This window comes from Xenopus laevis, chromosome 9_10S (assembly GCF_017654675.1).
Source record: "Xenopus laevis strain J_2021 chromosome 9_10S, Xenopus_laevis_v10.1, whole genome shotgun sequence".
NCBI lineage: Eukaryota > Metazoa > Chordata > Amphibia > Anura > Pipidae > Xenopus > Xenopus laevis.
Genome location: NC_054388.1, coordinates 68,894,865 through 68,914,060, shown reverse-complemented (window position 1 = coordinate 68,914,060; position 19,196 = coordinate 68,894,865). Strand labels below are relative to the sequence as shown.

At 37.4% G+C, this 19,196-nt stretch overlaps 3 protein-coding genes across 3 annotated transcripts; all 3 read left to right on the top strand.

Annotated features, from left to right (window-relative positions):
- Window positions 1-930: 930 nt before the first annotated feature.
- On the top strand, window positions 931-4,317 carry LOC108703010 (homeobox protein Hox-D11). The gene is made up of 2 exons (XM_018238888.2): window positions 931-2,680; window positions 3,529-4,317. The coding sequence occupies exons 1-2, from the start codon at window positions 2,089-2,091 to the stop codon at window positions 3,759-3,761; spliced, it is 825 nt and encodes a 274-aa protein (XP_018094377.1). The 5' UTR covers window positions 931-2,088; the 3' UTR covers window positions 3,762-4,317.
- A 579-nt stretch (window positions 4,318-4,896) lies between these two features.
- Window positions 4,897-12,910, top strand: hoxd10.S (homeobox D10 S homeolog). Its single transcript, XM_018238887.2, has 2 exons — window positions 4,897-10,208; window positions 12,037-12,910. The coding sequence occupies exons 1-2, from the start codon at window positions 9,470-9,472 to the stop codon at window positions 12,312-12,314; spliced, it is 1,017 nt and encodes a 338-aa protein (XP_018094376.1). The 5' UTR covers window positions 4,897-9,469; the 3' UTR covers window positions 12,315-12,910.
- A 3,494-nt stretch (window positions 12,911-16,404) lies between these two features.
- Window positions 16,405-19,196, top strand: hoxd9.S (homeobox D9 S homeolog). The gene is made up of 2 exons (NM_001174043.1): window positions 16,405-17,044; window positions 17,387-19,196. The coding sequence occupies exons 1-2, from the start codon at window positions 16,465-16,467 to the stop codon at window positions 17,626-17,628; spliced, it is 822 nt and encodes a 273-aa protein (NP_001167514.1). The 5' UTR covers window positions 16,405-16,464; the 3' UTR covers window positions 17,629-19,196.

Below are 19,196 nucleotides of genomic sequence, written 5' to 3'. Positions count from 1 at the left end.
AGCCACTTTGCTCGCTCGATTCTGGCTTGGTTTTAAAACCTAGACTTTAATGTAATCGACTTATAAATATACTCAATTCAATTCAGGAAAAAGGCAGGGAAATTCACAAATATTTATATATATTCATATATGTAAACACACACACACACACACACACATATATATATATATATATACACACATACATCATATATACAACAGGATATATATATATATATATATATATATATATATATATATATATATCCACACACACACATATATATGATTAGCTATAGATTTATATATTGCCCAAAAGCCTCTTGAGGGAGATTGCTGTATCCTGATGCAGTTTTCTTGTAATTGTTTTATTGCTGGAGGAAAGTCTCAAAAGGTCCAGGAAATAACACTCTTGCTCATTTAATTGTCTGTAGAGAGTTATCTAGAGTATAATCGAGTTCCTGCTCTCCTTTCCTGCAGATTTTATGTTTATTCTAAATGTTTTCTCCTGCGTTTGATAGTTTATATAATCTACTAGGCTAAGATAGGATAGATAGATAGATAGATAGATAGATAGATAGATAGATAGATAGATAGATAGATAGATAGATAGATAGATAGATAGATGGATGGATGGATGGATGGATGGATAGATAAATAGATAGATAGATAGATAGATAGATAGATAGATAGATAGATAGATAGATAGATAGATAGATAGATAGATAGATAGATAATCGATAGATAGATAGATAGATAGATAGATAGATAGATAGATGGATGGATGGATGGATGGATAGATAGATAGATGAATGGATGGATGGATGGATGGATAGATAGATAGATAGATAGATAGATAGATAGATAGATAGATAGATAGATAGATAGATGATAGATAGATAGATAATCGATAGATAGAGAGATAGATAGATAGATAGATAGATAGATAGATAGATAGATAATCGATAGATAGAGAGATAGATAGATAGATAGATAGATGATAGATAGATCTCTGTGCCTCTAGATTGTAACAAACGTAAAGAACAGAGTGTGGATTTATAGTTTTAAAAGCTGCTAGCCCTGTGGGAACCTGTACAGGGTACTATTATGGGTTATCCTAGTCTTATAGCTGGCATAACATTATGCCCCTGCTTTATCGTGGTGTCTGTTCCATTGCTTGAGATTTGCTGTTGTCATTCTTGGTGCCCTGGGCACTTATATTGAACTGGGCGCCTAGAAAGTCGGTATCGCTCCAAAGTTTTACAGATCTGTCCAGATCTTGCTATGTATATGTGCCCATATGTGCCCGGGGTGTGTGCTGCAGTTCAGTGCCCAATGATGCAACGTCCCCTATCGCCAGCTCTGCTGCCCTGACCCACTATCCTCATGCCTAGTAATGGCCATATATCCGACACTCCCCTACACTACATACTGCACCCTAATATCAAGCTGCTACCAGCCTACCACCGGTTGTAAGCTGCATTTTCTCCTATTGTGGTCTTATAGATTGGGGTGTTTTTTAATACCTAAAAGTCGGTGTTTTAGACCTAAATGTTTGGGGGTACCGCACCCCAATAATGCAGATTTGTTTTCCCAGAGGCTGCCCCCCCCTCTTGCAGAGCTGCCCCAATGCCCAGTTTCATTGATTGTTATGATTTGTATGGAAATTGCAGAGAGCATTCCATCTGTAGGCTGAGACGGTGTGATTGTGTGTGACTGGGGGAAGCTGCTTGTTTCTATATAAAGAAATCTTCTCAGATTTGCTGTAGCTCCAGCATCTGGGGGGAAGAGAGAGAGAGAGAGAGAGAGAGAGAGAGAGAGAGAGAGAGAGAGAGAGAGAGAGGGTGATGCCCCCCACCACCCCGGGTGCTGCTGGAGAGAGCCTGTGTGCTGATGATCCTCATCCTGCTGGGCTCCTCTAGATATAAGAACCTTCCACCCGGGATCACGTGACATAATTACCACTAGAATCAATCAAGATGAATTGCACGTCAGCACACGTTCAGGGTTTTTTCTTGGTTGATGCTGTCCAAGCTCTCTTGAGCAATAGATGGATCTTGTTCAATGCAGTGAAATCTCCTTGTTGCTTTCCATCGCAAAAAGGGAGACATGACTGAGTTTGAGAATTGCAGCAACAGTGCGTCCAATATGTATCTGCCTGGCTGTGCCTACTATGTGTCTCCCTCGGATTTCTCCAGCAAGTCCTCGTTCTTCTCCCAGTCTTCCTCCTGCCCAATGACTCTCTCCTATTCCTCCAATTTAACTCATGTGCAGCCAGTCAGGGAGGTGGCATTCAGGGAGTATGGCTTGGAGCGCACAAAGTGGCAGTACAGGGGCACCTACCCCTCCTATTACCCCAGTGAGGAGGTGATGCACAGAGACCTCATCCAACCCACCAACAGGAGATCCGACATGCTCTTCAAATCCGACTCGGTCTGCACCCACCATGGAGCCCCAAGCAGCCAGTCCAACTTCTACAACTCGGTGGGCAGGAATGGCATCCTTCCTCAGGGCTTTGACCAGTTTTATGACACAACCCAGAACCCTGGCTACCAGCAGGGCATGGACGAGCAGCCTGCTAAATCTGACCCCAAAGCCACCAGCCCCACCACTAAAGCCCCTTCCACCCAGGACAAGAAGGTGACAAACGACACCAGCCCCGGGACCCCTTCTGGGGAGGCAGAGAAGAGCAACAGTTCAGGTAGGCACCAACTGGGGGCAAGAGCACAAGGCCAGTACTTTGGCAGCCTGCGTTTTATGTGTGATTTTATAAGCATTCAACCCTGTTTATATATCCTATAAGGTTTCCTTTACCGCTGTAAAGCGGCGTTTACGACAGGGAACTAATTTAAAAAGAAGATGGTCTTTTGTTTGAACATTTTCGTCACCTCAAGGAAAACCTTCTTTTGTAAATTCATCACACAGACATTCATACAAATGTACCCCAATAACGTATTTTTGCTTACACCCTGGCACATATAAAATATATGTGTATATATATATGTATATATATATATATATATATATATATATATATATATATATATATATATATATATATATGTGTGTGTGTGTGTGTGTGTGTGTGTGTGTGTGTGTGTGTCTGTGTATATACATATAATTGTATTTGTAGAAATATATATATAGTTTGCGTAAACACAATGCAACTAGATATTTGTGCGTGTACATATAAATATACAGAAATACAGTTATTTATGTAGTAGCGTATATGTATGTGTGTATTATATATACACACATATATATATATATATAATATATATATATATATATATATATATATATATATATATATATATATATATATATATATAATAAAATAGCTACTCTATGTGCATGAATATACATTTCTTTATTTACATACGTAAATATCTATGATATACAAACAGTAAAATATATGTTTGTCTTAGGTACACATGAATGTAAATATATATATATATATATATATATATATATATATATATATATATATATATATATATATATATATATATATTGATTTTTTTTATATATTGATTTGTTTTTTGGCAGCTTCCCAGAGACTTAGGAAAAAGAGGTGTCCATACAGCAAGTATCAAATCCGGGAGTTGGAGAGGGAATTTTTTTTTAATGTTTACATCAATAAGGAAAAAAGGTTACAGTTGTCCAGGATGCTGAACCTCACTGACCGCCAAGTGAAAATCTGGTTTCAGAACCGAAGAATGAAAGAAAAGAAACTTAACAGGGATCGACTTCAGTATTTTACTGGGAACCCCCTCTTTTAAGGTGCTGTCTGGCAGATGGACCCCGTGACTGCTAGACTGCTGCCTACACTTCTTGTAGATCCCACGGTTTCATTTTAATTGGACCTTGCAATATTCATCTGATGGAATTCAAATTCTTTGGAGGATGCCTTCTTGGTAAGGAAAGGATATTGAAAACGTCACTTACTGAATGCCAGCCAATGGTGTGTTTTTATCTGAATCTATATCTCTGATTATTCAATAGTAAACTGACTGCAAGCTTCTAGGTTGTCTTACAGATACATTGACTGAAAAACAGCTATTAAATATGAATGCAATTAATTTAATATATATATATATATATATATATATATATATATATATATATATATATATATATATATATATATATATATATACTTATGCACGAAATATGTTCTCTTGTGGAAAATTGTTTATGGTTACAATGTTGTTATCATGAAAAAAATGCATGAATTCCAAAGGGTCGCTGAATATGTGCCAGACATTTATTCCATTATATAACCCCCATATGTATATATTTATTAAATTTTCAATGTCATTTTTTTAACAACGTGAACACGTTTTTATATGCTTTTTTTCAAGTTTGATCTCGTTAGTCTACTCACAAAGAGCTGTTCATTTAGTAAGAAAGAGTGACATAATTGAACCTGGCAGCAAACATCATGTCTATGTGCTAAGGTAATTGGAAATATTGAAGCTATAAGCCAAACTTAGGAGGTGAGGTGTTTTCTACTGACTGCAGAGAACGCTGGACCTGAATTTGTTTTGTAGTGTTTTTTTTTAATGCATGCAAGAGGAAAGGGTGACATTTGGTGTTTTTAGTATTCTAGGTTTCAAGCCAGAGATTTGAGAAGGGACCAAACATTGAATTCTATTTATTTTGCAGACTGGGGAATTTGGTTGAGCATTTTGCTTTATGCTTTGACCTACAGGGCTGTTTAGAAAACCTTGAACTGTCTAGACAACACAATAAAAGTATGGCTTCCAAGCAGGATAATTGCCTTATATTATACACCTTCTGCTGGGCTATGGGACATTTCCGCACAGTGCAATAAATGGACAAGTAAAGAATGGGGGCTGGTTTCTTCAATGGAACTTGGTGGGCGTTATTTCACTGGCATGAAGTAAACTTAGACAACGGCTCAGAAACAGAGCCACCAAAGGGATTTGAGAACAAAGGGTGGGGGGGATAAAAAAATATATTGTTTAGAGAAGAAAAAAACAAAAATTTGCTTCAATTTAGACAAAAAACCCCGAAGCGTTTGCCTTTGAACTTCTGAAATGTCAAGGTCATCACCCTTCACCTTGCAGAATAATTAAATGCCTTAAGGCCCTCTTATTATTTTACTTTTCTGCCACCCACACGTATGCATTAAAATAGCTTAACCTAGAGGCTTAAATTCGATTTTGTCGCCAAATAGCGAGAAAGATAGAAGGGGCAATCCGTTGAATAAAAGTCCTATTTCTATTCGTTCTGAATTCTAATTGTTTCCAATGGCATGTTTGGCTCGTTTTTAGAAATGAAACTAATTATATTTGCTATTAAAATGTCAATGAAAGAAAACAGAACTAATTTGAGCCCCTTAGTCCTCTGACCAACATTTAGCAGAAGAAACAGGTATCACTACTTTGTAGATGAGGGGACTGAGGAGGTACCAATGTGCTTCTCAACTCTGCTGCTAGTCAATAAATGTAGTCATGACCTTTAATGGAATGGTCAATAGTAACAACAAATTAATGATAAGATCATTAAACATTTGTGCAAATTGTAACCAGTAAACGAAACAGGTGTATAAACGGCCTTCCCTATAATATCAAAATCACAAAGCACTGGTGTATATATCCAGTATGAGTGTAGATTTCTTAAAAATACACCAAGTAGGAAAAAAATGTATCTTCTTTGAATTTTAACACAAATGCAAAACAGCACATTTAAATGTGCTTTTTTCACGAATGTCCACAAGAGGGCGACTTGTACTGGCAATGGCTGCTTTGTGAGCGTTTTTAGCCAATAAATTACAAAATCAAGTCACATAAGGATTCTAGATTTTTCTTCGGTGCAGCAGTTCTGAAATATTGCCCGAGTTATACCTGTACAAGTACCAATAGTGACCGCAATCCCTTTCATATAACCCAAATGCAGCAGGACATGATCGTTGGTCGCAATTACACATGGAACATTTCCACCCTTTTCAAACCCAGTTGTGAATGTAACTAAATGACTTTATTATTGCAGTGGAAGGGACAGGAGACTTGTGCACATTTGTAGAGTTAAAGGGATGCAGTTTTAGTGGGCGCAATCTCGTGCTAAGGTATTTATGGCTAAATATGCACCACAGGCCATAAAGATCTAAAGGCAACACTCAGAAATGATCTGTCCTGTCTCTCGCCCTAAATTCTTCCCTAAAGGGCAATCGCCAAAGGCTTTCGCCTTAACTGAAGTTAAATTTAAACATTTTTAAACAGAAATTCAACTGTGCAGGAAGCCCATCACTTCAGGGGAAAAGTGATTCTTTATTCTATATTTCCCTAAAATAAAGGCATTTCTTTACTAAGATGTTAAAAGCACATTTTGCTACAAATTAGGGATGAGTCGGTGGAAGTTATTTTACTTTCACCCAGACCATAGATCTATATAAATAGAAAAATAAGTCAAAATGCAAAGTATAGTATGTTATTCTTAGCTCTAAATAAAAAAGGGTGTCTGAACAGTGTATCATGTAGCTGTAACAAATGTTCATTTATAAATATATTTGTTACTGACTGAATGAAACCATCTTCATGTAAAGTACAATCAGTTTCGGTCGATTAAGGAAAATAATGTGAATGGAAAATACAACAAAAATAAATGTCAGAGAATATTCGAATTTAGTACCGGCCATTAAATATCTATTTCTAATCTTATAGATAATACCATTGCACTGAACACTACTGTGGTGCTAAGAGATACAGGTTAGTCAGTTACTATATATTTATATATATTATTGGATTTTTTAATATCACATTAGTAGATAAAACACTGAACTAAGCCTGATATAGCGCTTTCTCTGTATGAAGACAGTTATGTCCTTTCCAGTAATACTGACTAAATCAGTTTTAAAAAACAAATCCAAACGTTAGATATTTATTTGCTAGTTAAACAATAATGTCATAGCACGCATGTATTGGTAGTTATAGATGTTTTGCACCAAACTGATCATTTATAAATATGTGTGTGTAATTGTGTGTATATTCCACACATACGCTCACTCACGCCACGAATTTCTATATGCTGTGTACACGTATTTTTGTTGTATTTAGGATATATCTATATATTGTGTTAGTGTATGTACATGAACTCATGCACAGACATAAGCACAGAACCCACTTAACAGTCTGTAGATGCCATCTGTTCCCTTCCTGCATGTGAGCGAATCCCCAAAGCAACACGGTTTTTGTATGTTGGATTTTTACAGAATATTGTCTAATTCTGTTTCACAGCGAATTTTTTATTTCCCTAAGAACTTTATGATCATTCCCATGTTGTGGAGTGGATCCCTTCTCAAAACCACATCTATAATTGTTCTAATTCCATTTTAGAATGGGCAGATGTGAGCTAAATATCATGCAAGGTCCCATCCAAGAGCCACGGATTGTGTTGGTGTTTTTGGTTCGAATTATTCTGTAATAATGGAGGAATTAAGAGATTGGTACCAGGTACTGTGGGTCTCCCCCAGTGAAATATCAAAGCGCTTGTTTGAGTGTGTCTGTTGGGACAAACGAGTAGACATGTTTCCAAGCATTTTGTAAACTAATGAACTGAGACTATTGTGTCATATAAAATAAATACAGCTTTCAAATGAAACCTATGATGTTTTGTAATTAAATGAAGGCTATGAAACAATATCATGTGTTAATATTAATGAGCGTGTACCCCTGACAATAGACATTTAGTTAAATTAAAATTGAGTGCCTAGAATGATCATGTCTAAGGAAGAATCGTATCTTTAAATGTCCCCATTAATTCACAATTTGCTTTTTTTACCATTAGATACTCATGATAAACTTGTATGTTGGGATCCCTCAACTTTTGTTGTTGTAGTTGTTAATAAGCATCGCTTTAAAAGCGCGTTTGTTTAGCAGCCAAACTCAGTCCTTTGCTATTAGGGGTAGTAAAAGGCAGTTGCTGTTAACCTGACAATGATTTTGTATTTGAACAGCTGCGAGAGGCTTTCATTTTATCAAAGGTCTGTCTCATTGCCACAGAACCAGACATTTTATTGTTTTTACTGCATAGGAAATAAAATCCCTGCGAATGGGGGTCTTAAAAGGAAAGAGCCTTGGAATTTGTAAAAATCCTGAACTGTTCCTAAAGACACTCACAGGGGCGTGAGTTAAACAGAAAGGAAAAGAAATAACTTTCTTTAATAAACCATTTCAAATGATTTCAATTCTTCCTATTAAAGAATGGGGACCTGTTTTCTGCAGATCTGTTCTCCTTATCAGCAGTGGAAGGTGTGCTTGACTAATTTCGCCTTTTGAATTAAATAAAGGTTTTATTTTATTTACCAGACTTCAGTAAATAAATGTTTGGTGGAGGTGCTGGTGCAGAGGCCCCTGGGAACCTCATATTTGGATTAGGAGTTTACTACAGGGTCATTTGTGCTAAAAAAAAAAAAAAAAAATACCCTTTTTTGGTGGCAGTAAAGTATAAAAAAATCAATGGGGTGATTTTCAATAATTCATATTGCAAATGCCATTATGCAAAGTTTTCACCTATTAATCTTCCCCTTTACTAAGTTTCGATTGATCTGCTCGTAAAAAGAGGTGCCCGTGTGTGGCAAGAGAGCGTTATAACTCTTTAGAAATCATCAGAAGCTAGAAATGGACCAAGTATTTCAAGAATGTAGATGGGAATGGTATTGATCGCCCCTGATTCTTCTTAATATGTATTAATAAATTCCGCCACCTTTGCGCCTCCAGCTTGTCAGGAATGAATGCTTTTACCAAATCCATAAAAGGAAAACACATCTGTCTTGGCATTATTATAATGACACGTTCAAATTCCTCTTATGCTTATCCTGCTGTGAAGGGGGTTGGGGGTGTAAAAAGGTGTATGGTAACATTGCATAGTGGTCCCATGGATCTGCATTGGAAGGGACCTGCCTCACCAACTTTCTGCCTTATATTTTACTGCCTGTCCACAAGCCCTGGAGTTCCTGGCAAGGCATGAAGTCACTGGGGTATTTCATTTACATATAAAACACTGAACAGAGAGGTTTGATATTGCTTTATTGGGGGCGAGTATTTAAAATCTGTCACAGGTCTGTGTTGCATTGTCACCAAGTTTGTTTTTTTTTCTTTGCCAAACGGTAGCCCAGAGCTGTCAGTGGATCGGTGGAAAAGCAATAATCTTGTTGGTATTTTAAAAAAAAAAAATAATGTGTCCTTAAATCAGCGCAGTGCGCCAGGATGGCTGAGAAGCAGCGCTCGGTCGCACTTTCGCTCTGACATCGCAGGTGTCGCTGTTGACCGCGGTTTGAGCGCAGCCCAGGCTGGCCGAGCACCACGTGACTCGCAGGGAGGCAGCAGCTCAAGGCCATTTTCAAATCTCATTGGCTCGCTTGTCATGTGGTTGTGCAGAGGCTTCACAATTACACAGGGAATGTTTTGCTAGAGATGTCAGCCTACAAAGGACACAATCCCTCTTCTCCTAATTCCTCCCCAAAATGTCCTTTCCCAACAGCTCTCCTGCTGCAAATACTTTTTTAGTAGATTCCTTGATCAGTGCCTGTAGAAGTGACAGTTTCTATTCTAACAGCGCCAGCATGTACATGCCACCCAGCACAGAGATTGGCACTTATGGCATGCAAACCTGTGGACTGCTACCCTCTCTGGCAAAAAGAGAAGTCAATCACCAAAACATGGGCATGAATGTGCATCCCTATATACCTCAAGTAGACTCTTGGACTGATCCGAGCAGGTCCTGTAGGATAGAACAACCTGTTACACAGCATCTCCCTACTTGCTCCTTTCCCACCAACATTAAGGAGGAGACCAACTGCTGCATGTATTCTGATAAGAGATCCAAAGTGATTTCTGCAGAGGGCCCATCATACCAGAGGCTGCTGCCTGACAACTGTCCTGTGGAGAACTCAGAGGTGCCAGTCCCAGGATATTTCAGGCTGAGCCAGAGCTACGCCACCGGGAAACCCCAAGAGTACAATAATAACCCAGAAAGCAGCTCATCCCTAATGTTACAGCTCAACCCTCGCTCCAGCTCCAAACAGCAGATCCCTCCTCAACTTCACATGGACAAGAAAATGAATGAGAATCCGGCCAGCCAAGACTCAGGCAAAGTCCCATCTGGGGAGAGTCCCGACCCCAAGTCTGCGCTGCAGGAGGACAGGAGCTGCCTGGCTGAGGTGTCTGTGTCCAGCCCAGAAGTGCAGGACAAGGAGACTAAAGGTTGGTACTGTACAACTTCTATGCTCCCTGCTCTACCCTTCCAGCTCATAAAACAACGTATAAAATACTTGCAAAGCATTATAAGCCATAACATTTAATGGTAACTAGATGCTGGGAATGGAGCTGCCCTCTTTCTCTCAACTATTTCAAAATAGCATTGAGTCCCAGCAGAGACTGGAAATCAATATATATCTGCTCATATGTGCCTTATAAACTGGAGCCGGCATGCCAGGAGCCAGCTTCCACATGTAACACTAAACGTTAATTGTATATTGCCATGCCAAGAGAGCACTAGATGATCATAGAAATAATGCCATGGCTGGGCACCTCTCATGTAACTGCAACACTACAGCTGGAATATGGGCGCAGGGATAAGGCTACGTCTCTCAGCTCCTGCCCTTTCCAATCAAGAGTTATAAAAATACATTTATATGTAAGTTGTTTAAAAAAAAGCTACAACATTCTATTTGACAATGAGAATTCTTTGTGCCATTAATGTTCACCAGAATGTGAGAGATTCCTTTGATTATTGATGTTATTGGAAATGAAATGCGTGGTCAGATATATACAGCCCTTTCTTTTATACAGGCTCATCTAGATTGCTCCTCTGTTGTTTCATCACAGGGTTAATGATGGGATTTAAAGAAATAAACCTTATTTTGGTTTCTTGCCCACACTTTGGGGTCCTGGTGTATCTCTACATCATCTTTGCTAAAATCATGTAACAACGTGGCGAAAATATCCACTGGAGATGGACAGATTGACATGGAATAATTGTGTATATACTTCAATATGCAAACACACTAGGATAAATACATTGTTCTTATATTCGGTGATATGTATACAAGAGATACACTAGTGAAATAGTGTGAATCATAAATACATTTGTGTATGTATGTGCTGTGCGTATCCATCAGTCTGTCCATCTATCTAATACATACATTTTATATATAATAAGTATATATATAATCTTTCTGTCTATCTATCTATCTATCTATATACTGTATCTATATATATGGTACCTGGTTTCTGAAAACATTTTTGGAGTAAAGATAACTAGATAGCTAATTGGATGGAGATATATATATATATATATATATATATATATATATATATATATATATATATATATATTAATAATAAATGTATAGCTGACATGATGGGTAGATCGATAAATAGAGATAGATAGATAGATAGATAGATAGATAGATAGATAGACTACATTGTAACAAACATAGAGAATAGTGTGTAGACTTTTAAAATATATATATACCTAACACAGCAGAATGATAAGAGAAATGGGGTTGAATTGAATACTATAAACTAGTTCAATATATAAGCTTAAAAAGGAAAAGGTAAATGATAGATAAATATACAGATTCATGAACATTATTTATAAATTAAATATAAGAGCGAGAGAGACAAATAGAAACATAAAGACAGGTTGGTAGATAACACAGGTAATTATAGAAGCCTAAAGAATATATACTTGTAGATAGATAGATAGATAGATAGATAGATAGATAGATAGATAGATAGATAGATAGATAGATAGATAGATAAATGATAGATGGATGGATAGATAGATAGATAGATAGATAGATAGATAGATAGATAGATAGATAGACTGATGGGCATGTAGCAATTAATGAATGATTAAAAAATTTGTAATTTGCTGAAAGACAGGTAGAGTTGTATGTACCAAAGTGTAGGTCAGACATTTTGCTTTAAGGTTCATTGTCAAGTCTGTTCAGCCAAAAGCCATGCACATCATTCTCTGCCTCCTTTATTTGTGCCCTTATATTATCATTTTGTTTGTTTATGATAGAGGAAATCAAGTCTGATACCCCAACAAGCAATTGGTTAACTGCAAAGAGTGGCAGAAAGAAGAGGTGTCCCTATACCAAACACCAGACATTGGAGTTAGAGAAGGAATTCTTGTTTAATATGTATCTGACGCGAGAGCGCCGCCTAGAGATCAGTAAGAGTGTGAATCTCACTGACAGGCAGGTCAAGATCTGGTTTCAAAATCGCAGAATGAAGTTAAAGAAGATGAGCAGAGAGAACCGAATCCGCGAACTGACCGCGAATCTGACTTTTTCGTAAGAACTGACCAAAATGCTCTTTAACCTTTGACAAAGCATCAGCCATTGCTTCACTCGGAGAGACTTTAAGAACATTTCAGAAACATATTTTTTAATTTCTGTGATAGGGAATGTGATCCATTGTCATTTTTTTAGTGCTACAATTGTCTCTATGTATTTTCATGGGAATATGAATAATGAAAGAATAAATCGAGCACATGTAATTTATTTTTTTTCACCGACTGGCAAGGTAAATGTGACAAACAAAAGTTTATCATTTGATTCTTAACTTATTGGGACTGTTGAACACATCCAAGCAATGTGACTTTTTATGTTTTTACTCAAATGGTATTTCTGTGTGCTACTTCATGGACCTTGGTATTTTAAACCATGAGAGTACTCTTGATGACTTTTAAGGGGGGAAAAAGCACATTTTTTCTGTAAATGTCTGCTCAGATGAATTGAAAAAAAAAAAAAACATGTTCGTAGCAGTGTAGTTTATTCCAGTCGTATTCCTGGTGATACCATTATTGTTCTATGTGATATTCTGGGACAGCAATATCTTCACACAGTGCATGCTCCCTTCGCATGTAATATGCAATAAACTCTGTAAAACTCCCAGGGTTCCTGTTATTTCCTTTGCAGAAGGAGAGGGATTGTGACATGTGACTATTCTCATTTTCATGCTCTTGTCTGGCTAATGAATTCAGCATTGCCTATAAAACCATGTGAATAACATTATATTTCATGCTTTTTGGTCATTTAAAATATTTTAGGACAGGGAATGGAATGTGATGAGATATGTACTGGTATGAAAAGGCCAAGTCTCTCCTGGTAGGACAGGTAAGTGGTACCTTTTCAGATTCATTTTGTAAAAGTGAGTGTGACAAAGTGCTAGATAGACTAATGCAAATGTTTCCCATTTGAAGTTTGGAAATGAAACTCCACTGTTTGCCCTAGCACTGTATCAATGTATACCTGTACCTGCGTGTATATTAATTGTGTGTTTCTCTTTCTGTTGGTTGTCTATTGGCGTGTGATGAGTGTGTGTGTGTGTGTGTGTCTATGTGCTACTGTATACAAAATCATATACATACATTATCATCTATGTATGCACACATACACCTATGTATGTATCTGTCTAGAGAGAGACACAGACACCAGCAAAAACACAGACAGAACGACATATAGACAGGTAGCTAAAGAAAAAAGAGAAGAAAGGAAATGTATAAAGGAAGGAAGGAAGGAATGAAGGAAGGAAGGAAAGGTAAATTCTGTGATATCTATAATATGTGTGTATGTGTTTGAGAATGGTATTAATGGGAAGCGAAACGTTGGTCGCGTCTTTAATATGCTCTTGAATCAACCAACACTAAGGTTCACTAAGAGAATATTCATCCTAGAGATCCTTCATTTTATATATATATATATATATATATATATATATATATATATATATATATATATATATATATATATATATATATATATATATATATATATATATATATATATATATATATATATATGAATTGAGAATATGACTATACGCTTATATGCATATAACTGAACTGTAGATCTGTTTATATGAGAGTATCTATCTGTGTTTGTGTGTAAATATGTTTATGTTTGCAGTTTATCCATTTCATCTATGTCTATGTATCTGAGTATGTTTGTGCGTTATTTGGGTGTATGCGTGTGTGTGTGTGTATATATAGATAGATAGATATATCTATATCTAAAGATATATCTACATATATATATACGTTGAGATACACAACCGTGAATATTATTCGAACATATTTATTTTGTGATATCTATCACTAAGTATTTCGAGGCTTTCGCACACCCCCTTTACAGTTAATTTGCCACAATTGGTAATATTAATATACCATTGACTTTTTCCATTACCTTGTGTTATTTACTTTGAGCTACAATATTTGATATACTTAAATGGAACTAGAATTGCTGGCACTCAGTGTGACTGACATGTCATGTATGAGAAGGCGGTTGCATTATTATCACAGTATTATTATTATTGCATGTATGTACAATAGTGTTTGATTCTATTAAAAGGGTTTGATGTCAGTCTTTGTGTATGTTTAGGAGTGTGACTGCACATAACATTTGAATTTATCATAGCATCTGCTAAAAACCCTCTATACGCTCATACATTTCTTTGCTATAACTGTATTTACATCAGTTTTTATATACCCAAAGTGTGCTTCATTCTTTATATCAAAGTAACAATGGATAAATACAATTAAATGCAATTTCATATTTCCCTCCAAGAGAAACAAAGAAAGTGTTGGTGCAGCCAGGTATACAAAGAAAGGACAATAAAATCAGATTCAAGCGGTGAGTAAATGGCATAGGAGGCCATTCCTATGTTTCTTACCCTCGATCAATGGGCTGGGGATAATATTGCAGTGCTGTTTCCTGAGCTTCACTTGAGCGTTTATGGCAGAAGTACATACAGCTCCTGCTTGTTCAGATTAAATGCACTTTTATTTCCGGAAACAGCACCAATAAACCAAGTGTCTTCCTGCAAATGCTTCCAATCTCACTTAACAACGCTAAGGCTAAAATGTGTTTATTGCAGGAATTTCCACTTAGGGTGATGGGGCTAAAATCCTGTTTGGCTTGAGGGTTTCTTATCATTTTGAGATCTGCTAAGGCTTCTTATCTTGATTCTCTTTACATCTTTTAATATAGGCAATAAATGTATATTGTATATATATATATATATATATATATATATATATATATATAAATATATATATATATATATATATATATATATATATATATATATATATATATATTACTAAAAAATCGCACTCAAATGACTTTTCAGTGGAAAAATAAAGTGATTTATTTCAACGTTTCGGCTCCTTTACTTGGGCTGTCTTCTTATAAAGGTGCCAGGTGTGAACAGAAACGTTGAACATAAGCCCTTCCCTATTCATCTGTAGCTTTCGATACTTTGAGTTCAATTTTTCATTTAGGTTTTTGGTAGAAGGAGTGTTTGCGTGTCTGTGTGTAAGTGTAGGTGTGTGTTTTGTGAGTGCAAGTGCTTTTGGATCTGTAAAATAAGTTTGTATGTGGGAGGGAGTGAAAGATTAAATGTATATATATATATATATATATATATATATATATATATATATATATATATATATATATATATATATATATATATATATATATATATATGATATTGTATGAGTATATTTGTGGAGAGAATTTGTGTGCACACTACTAACGTAGAAGCGTGTTTTAAACAACGGCTAGTATGAATATTTGAATATTTACACACACACAGCTAAGTGCAGTAAATACACAAAGAGACACGGTGGAATTGAACACAATGGACTCACACTGCCCCTGGTGATTCGAACAAGAACAAAGTCCAGCTACAGATTCGGTTTAGTGGAGGGTTTAATGTTGTCTCAGTCTATTTTTACTATAGCACATATTAATGTATAATCAAATGCACCTCATAAAATGTTTATTGAAAGCCATAAAAAAAGCCTGATAGTTCTCCTCCACCTGTTTGGAAAGGCAGAAAGGATTTTGCGCCTGGCCAGCCCTGCCCCTGTGTAAGTGAATAGCAGCTCCAGCACCACGTTGCCCCTTCCCAAGTCGCTGCCTTCTCTCACATGTCACTGGGGCTCCCTGGATTCTTGTTCGTGCCTAGTAAAACAAGTTTTATTTTCTCAGGTCAATCATCGGGACATGCCCCTCTCTGGTGCTGCCATGTGGGTGCCTACGGTTTAAAGGGTAATTAAACAAATTCGGCAAAGTGATTAAAAATGAATGGCAGGCAGGGCTGAAAGGGATGGCAAGAAATAGTCCCTATTAAGTGCTGCTTTACATTTTTACAAGGACTCCGAGTCTTTGTGCGCAAAGGCGCAATGTGCCCCTTGTCCCCCGTGCGCCTTTCTCTCTATCTGTGCGCACTTACACTTTGATTCTTAATTGTATGTGTTTTTAATCACATCAGCCCCGTTAAGCGGATTGATTTACTCAGTATTGGTAAATATGATCACGTGGGCGCCGCAACCAATGGACTGAGGTTGCAGTCTGCAAAATACTATGATTGTTCTCAGGGAGGGTATTGCATACAGTTAAGAGTGTAACCTTTTATATGAGGGAGAGGGGAGCCCAAAATGTCGTCAAGTGGGACCATAAGTAACTATTATGTGGATTCTCTCATAGGACATGAGAGCGAGGAGGGCTACGGGGGTAGGTTTTCCCAGGGAGGTCAGAACGCGACCTCTAGGCCATCAGGTGACGGGGACCCTTCAGACTTCCATCCCTGTAGCTTTGCTTCCAAATCCGGCGTCTTCCCCACGTCCTGGTCAACGGTTCAGCCTCAACCTTCTGCAGGAATGACAGGGATCTACCACCCGTATGTGGCCCAGTCCCACCTTGCAGCAGCAGCAACAGACAGCGGCAGATACACTGTGCGCTCCTGGCTTGATCCAATCTCCAGCGCTGCGCCCTCCTTCTCTGAATTCCAAGCTAACGGGCGCAACTACGGGATCAAACCTGAGAGTGCTGCAAAGAGGACAGAGTGCTCATCCTTTGCTTCCCAGGGACTCAGTCTGCCCGAATACACGTGCAATTCCTTCCCAGAAAGCACAGAGAAACCCGCGGCCAAGGAGCCTGCAGCACCCGCCAGCGAGGAGTCCAACAGCACTGAACTAAAGGAAGAGAAGGAGCAGCAAAAGCAGCAAATTGACCCAAGTAAGTATAAAAAGAGAGGGAGAGAGAAAAGAAATTGCAACTTGATTTACTGCCCAACCTGCAAAGGCTCTAAATGTGCAAAACTGATAGTTTTACTAACCTATAAAACCGTCTAGACGCCTACCATATAGCCAAGCAGCAACAAGAGGCTATAAAAAAATTCTATTACTCACATAACCACCTCGGATCAAGACATCATTTGTACTGTAAACACTTTCTCTGCATTAAGATCCCTTTTTATGATAATTCTTTATAAAAGTGGTGCGAGTAGGTCATCCAGATTGCCAACGATTTTGCCACCATTTCACCCCACTCTCCTCCTCTTCTTCTTCCCTTCCACAGATAATCCTGCAGCCAACTGGATCCACGCTCGCTCCACCAGGAAAAAGCGATGCCCTTACACCAAATACCAAACTTTGGAACTGGAAAAGGAATTTCTCTTCAATATGTACCTCACCCGGGACCGCCGCTACGAGGTGGCCAGGATTTTAAATCTCACCGAGAGGCAAGTTAAAATCTGGTTCCAAAACAGGAGAATGAAGATGAAGAAAATGAACAAGGAAAAGGGAAATAGGGACCAATAACCCGTGGGGGATGCACTGATTTCCTTGTGTAAAAACATGGAGCAGTTAAATATAAATATATATATATAACGGTCTTTTTTCTGCAGTAGATGTAAATGTGTAATTGTGTGTGGATTTTTTTTGTTCTGCAAACTCAGTTTATTGTCAGTGCGCATCGAAAGATGCAACCTTTTAATTTGTTCATTTTTTATTTTTACAATTTACTGTGATTGCACGTTAGGTTTCACAGGTAGGTATTGCAATTTTGTTCTGAGTTCTTATACAAGAAATTGTTGTAGGATAGGAGATTAATGTACCCAGAAAAGTTAAGAGGTGCAGATAAAAATGCGCTGGCTGATGTTAGCATTATGGCCACCCTTCATTTAACAAATGCTCGCATTGGGAAACTAGGCGCAGGGTATTTTCAACATATTTACACATAAATAGAAACCTATAATCTGGATGGGCTGCTACAGATCGATTCTTTCCTTTGGAAAATATAGGAAAGGCCTAGGTTTATATAACAAGGATATTTATTTACTTAAAAAAAAACCAACAGATTTTCCAAAATCAACTCAGTTTGTAATGAATTTAAACATGGTGTGGAATCTGGTTCATATTTTGTGCTTGTGGATGAGAAGGTTGATCAGATTGGATGAAGGCAGAGGCTGTTATTGAGCCCAGTGCCGTTGGTTTTTGCGTATCCTATGTATAAAAATTTAATTCGTTGGTGTATTAGAAACAGCACAGTTTTGGGGGTATAACCCCTTGGGGGATTTAAGGGGCGAATTGATAATAATCTGGGGAATTGATAATAATCGTTTCTTTGATGATTACTGTGGCCAGTGAGGCATTCCCGAGTTACACTGGACTGTACAATTCTCTGGCCAAATGTTCTTCATGTGAATCAGATATTATTGTGGTTCTGTGTTTTTTTTAGAAGTTCCTTGAATTTCCATCTCGTGTTCCACAATTCTCGCCCAAAGTTCACTTATACACTTATATATATATTTTAATTCAACTGAAAGCACTGAAATGGTTTTATATGTTGTGTTATTGTGGTTTGCTTATTGTGGTTTGCTATGTACAAATGACATCCCTAGGAATGGACAATCTGTTGGCTGTAATAAGGAGGAAGCTAAATAGTTCCAGCATCTGTGCTTGGGAAGAATAAGAGAATGTAAGCATTTGGGACCCCTTCATTGTCTTATAATTCTTTTAAAACAGGAAGAAGCACGGTGCAATAAAGCCATTTGGATGGCTAGACGTCTGGACTTAATGGTTTTACGACGTACCATGGTGTTTTTTCTTTGAAACCAGTTTATTTTGATGTTTGTCTCAACTGACAACAAAATCCTGAAAAACTTGGACTATGTTTACGGTCAGTCTTTAGAAGCTTTAGACTGGGAAAATAATCTACAATTGAGGACCGGCCTTACCATTTGAACACAAAAAATACTGAAATGAAGAGACAATTTTCCCCCCTTATTGGTTATTTACATTTTTTTAAACAGATCAACCTATGCTTGGTCTTAAAATATTTTAATGGAGTAGCGCGTAAAACGAAAATAAAATGTCTGTGATTGTGA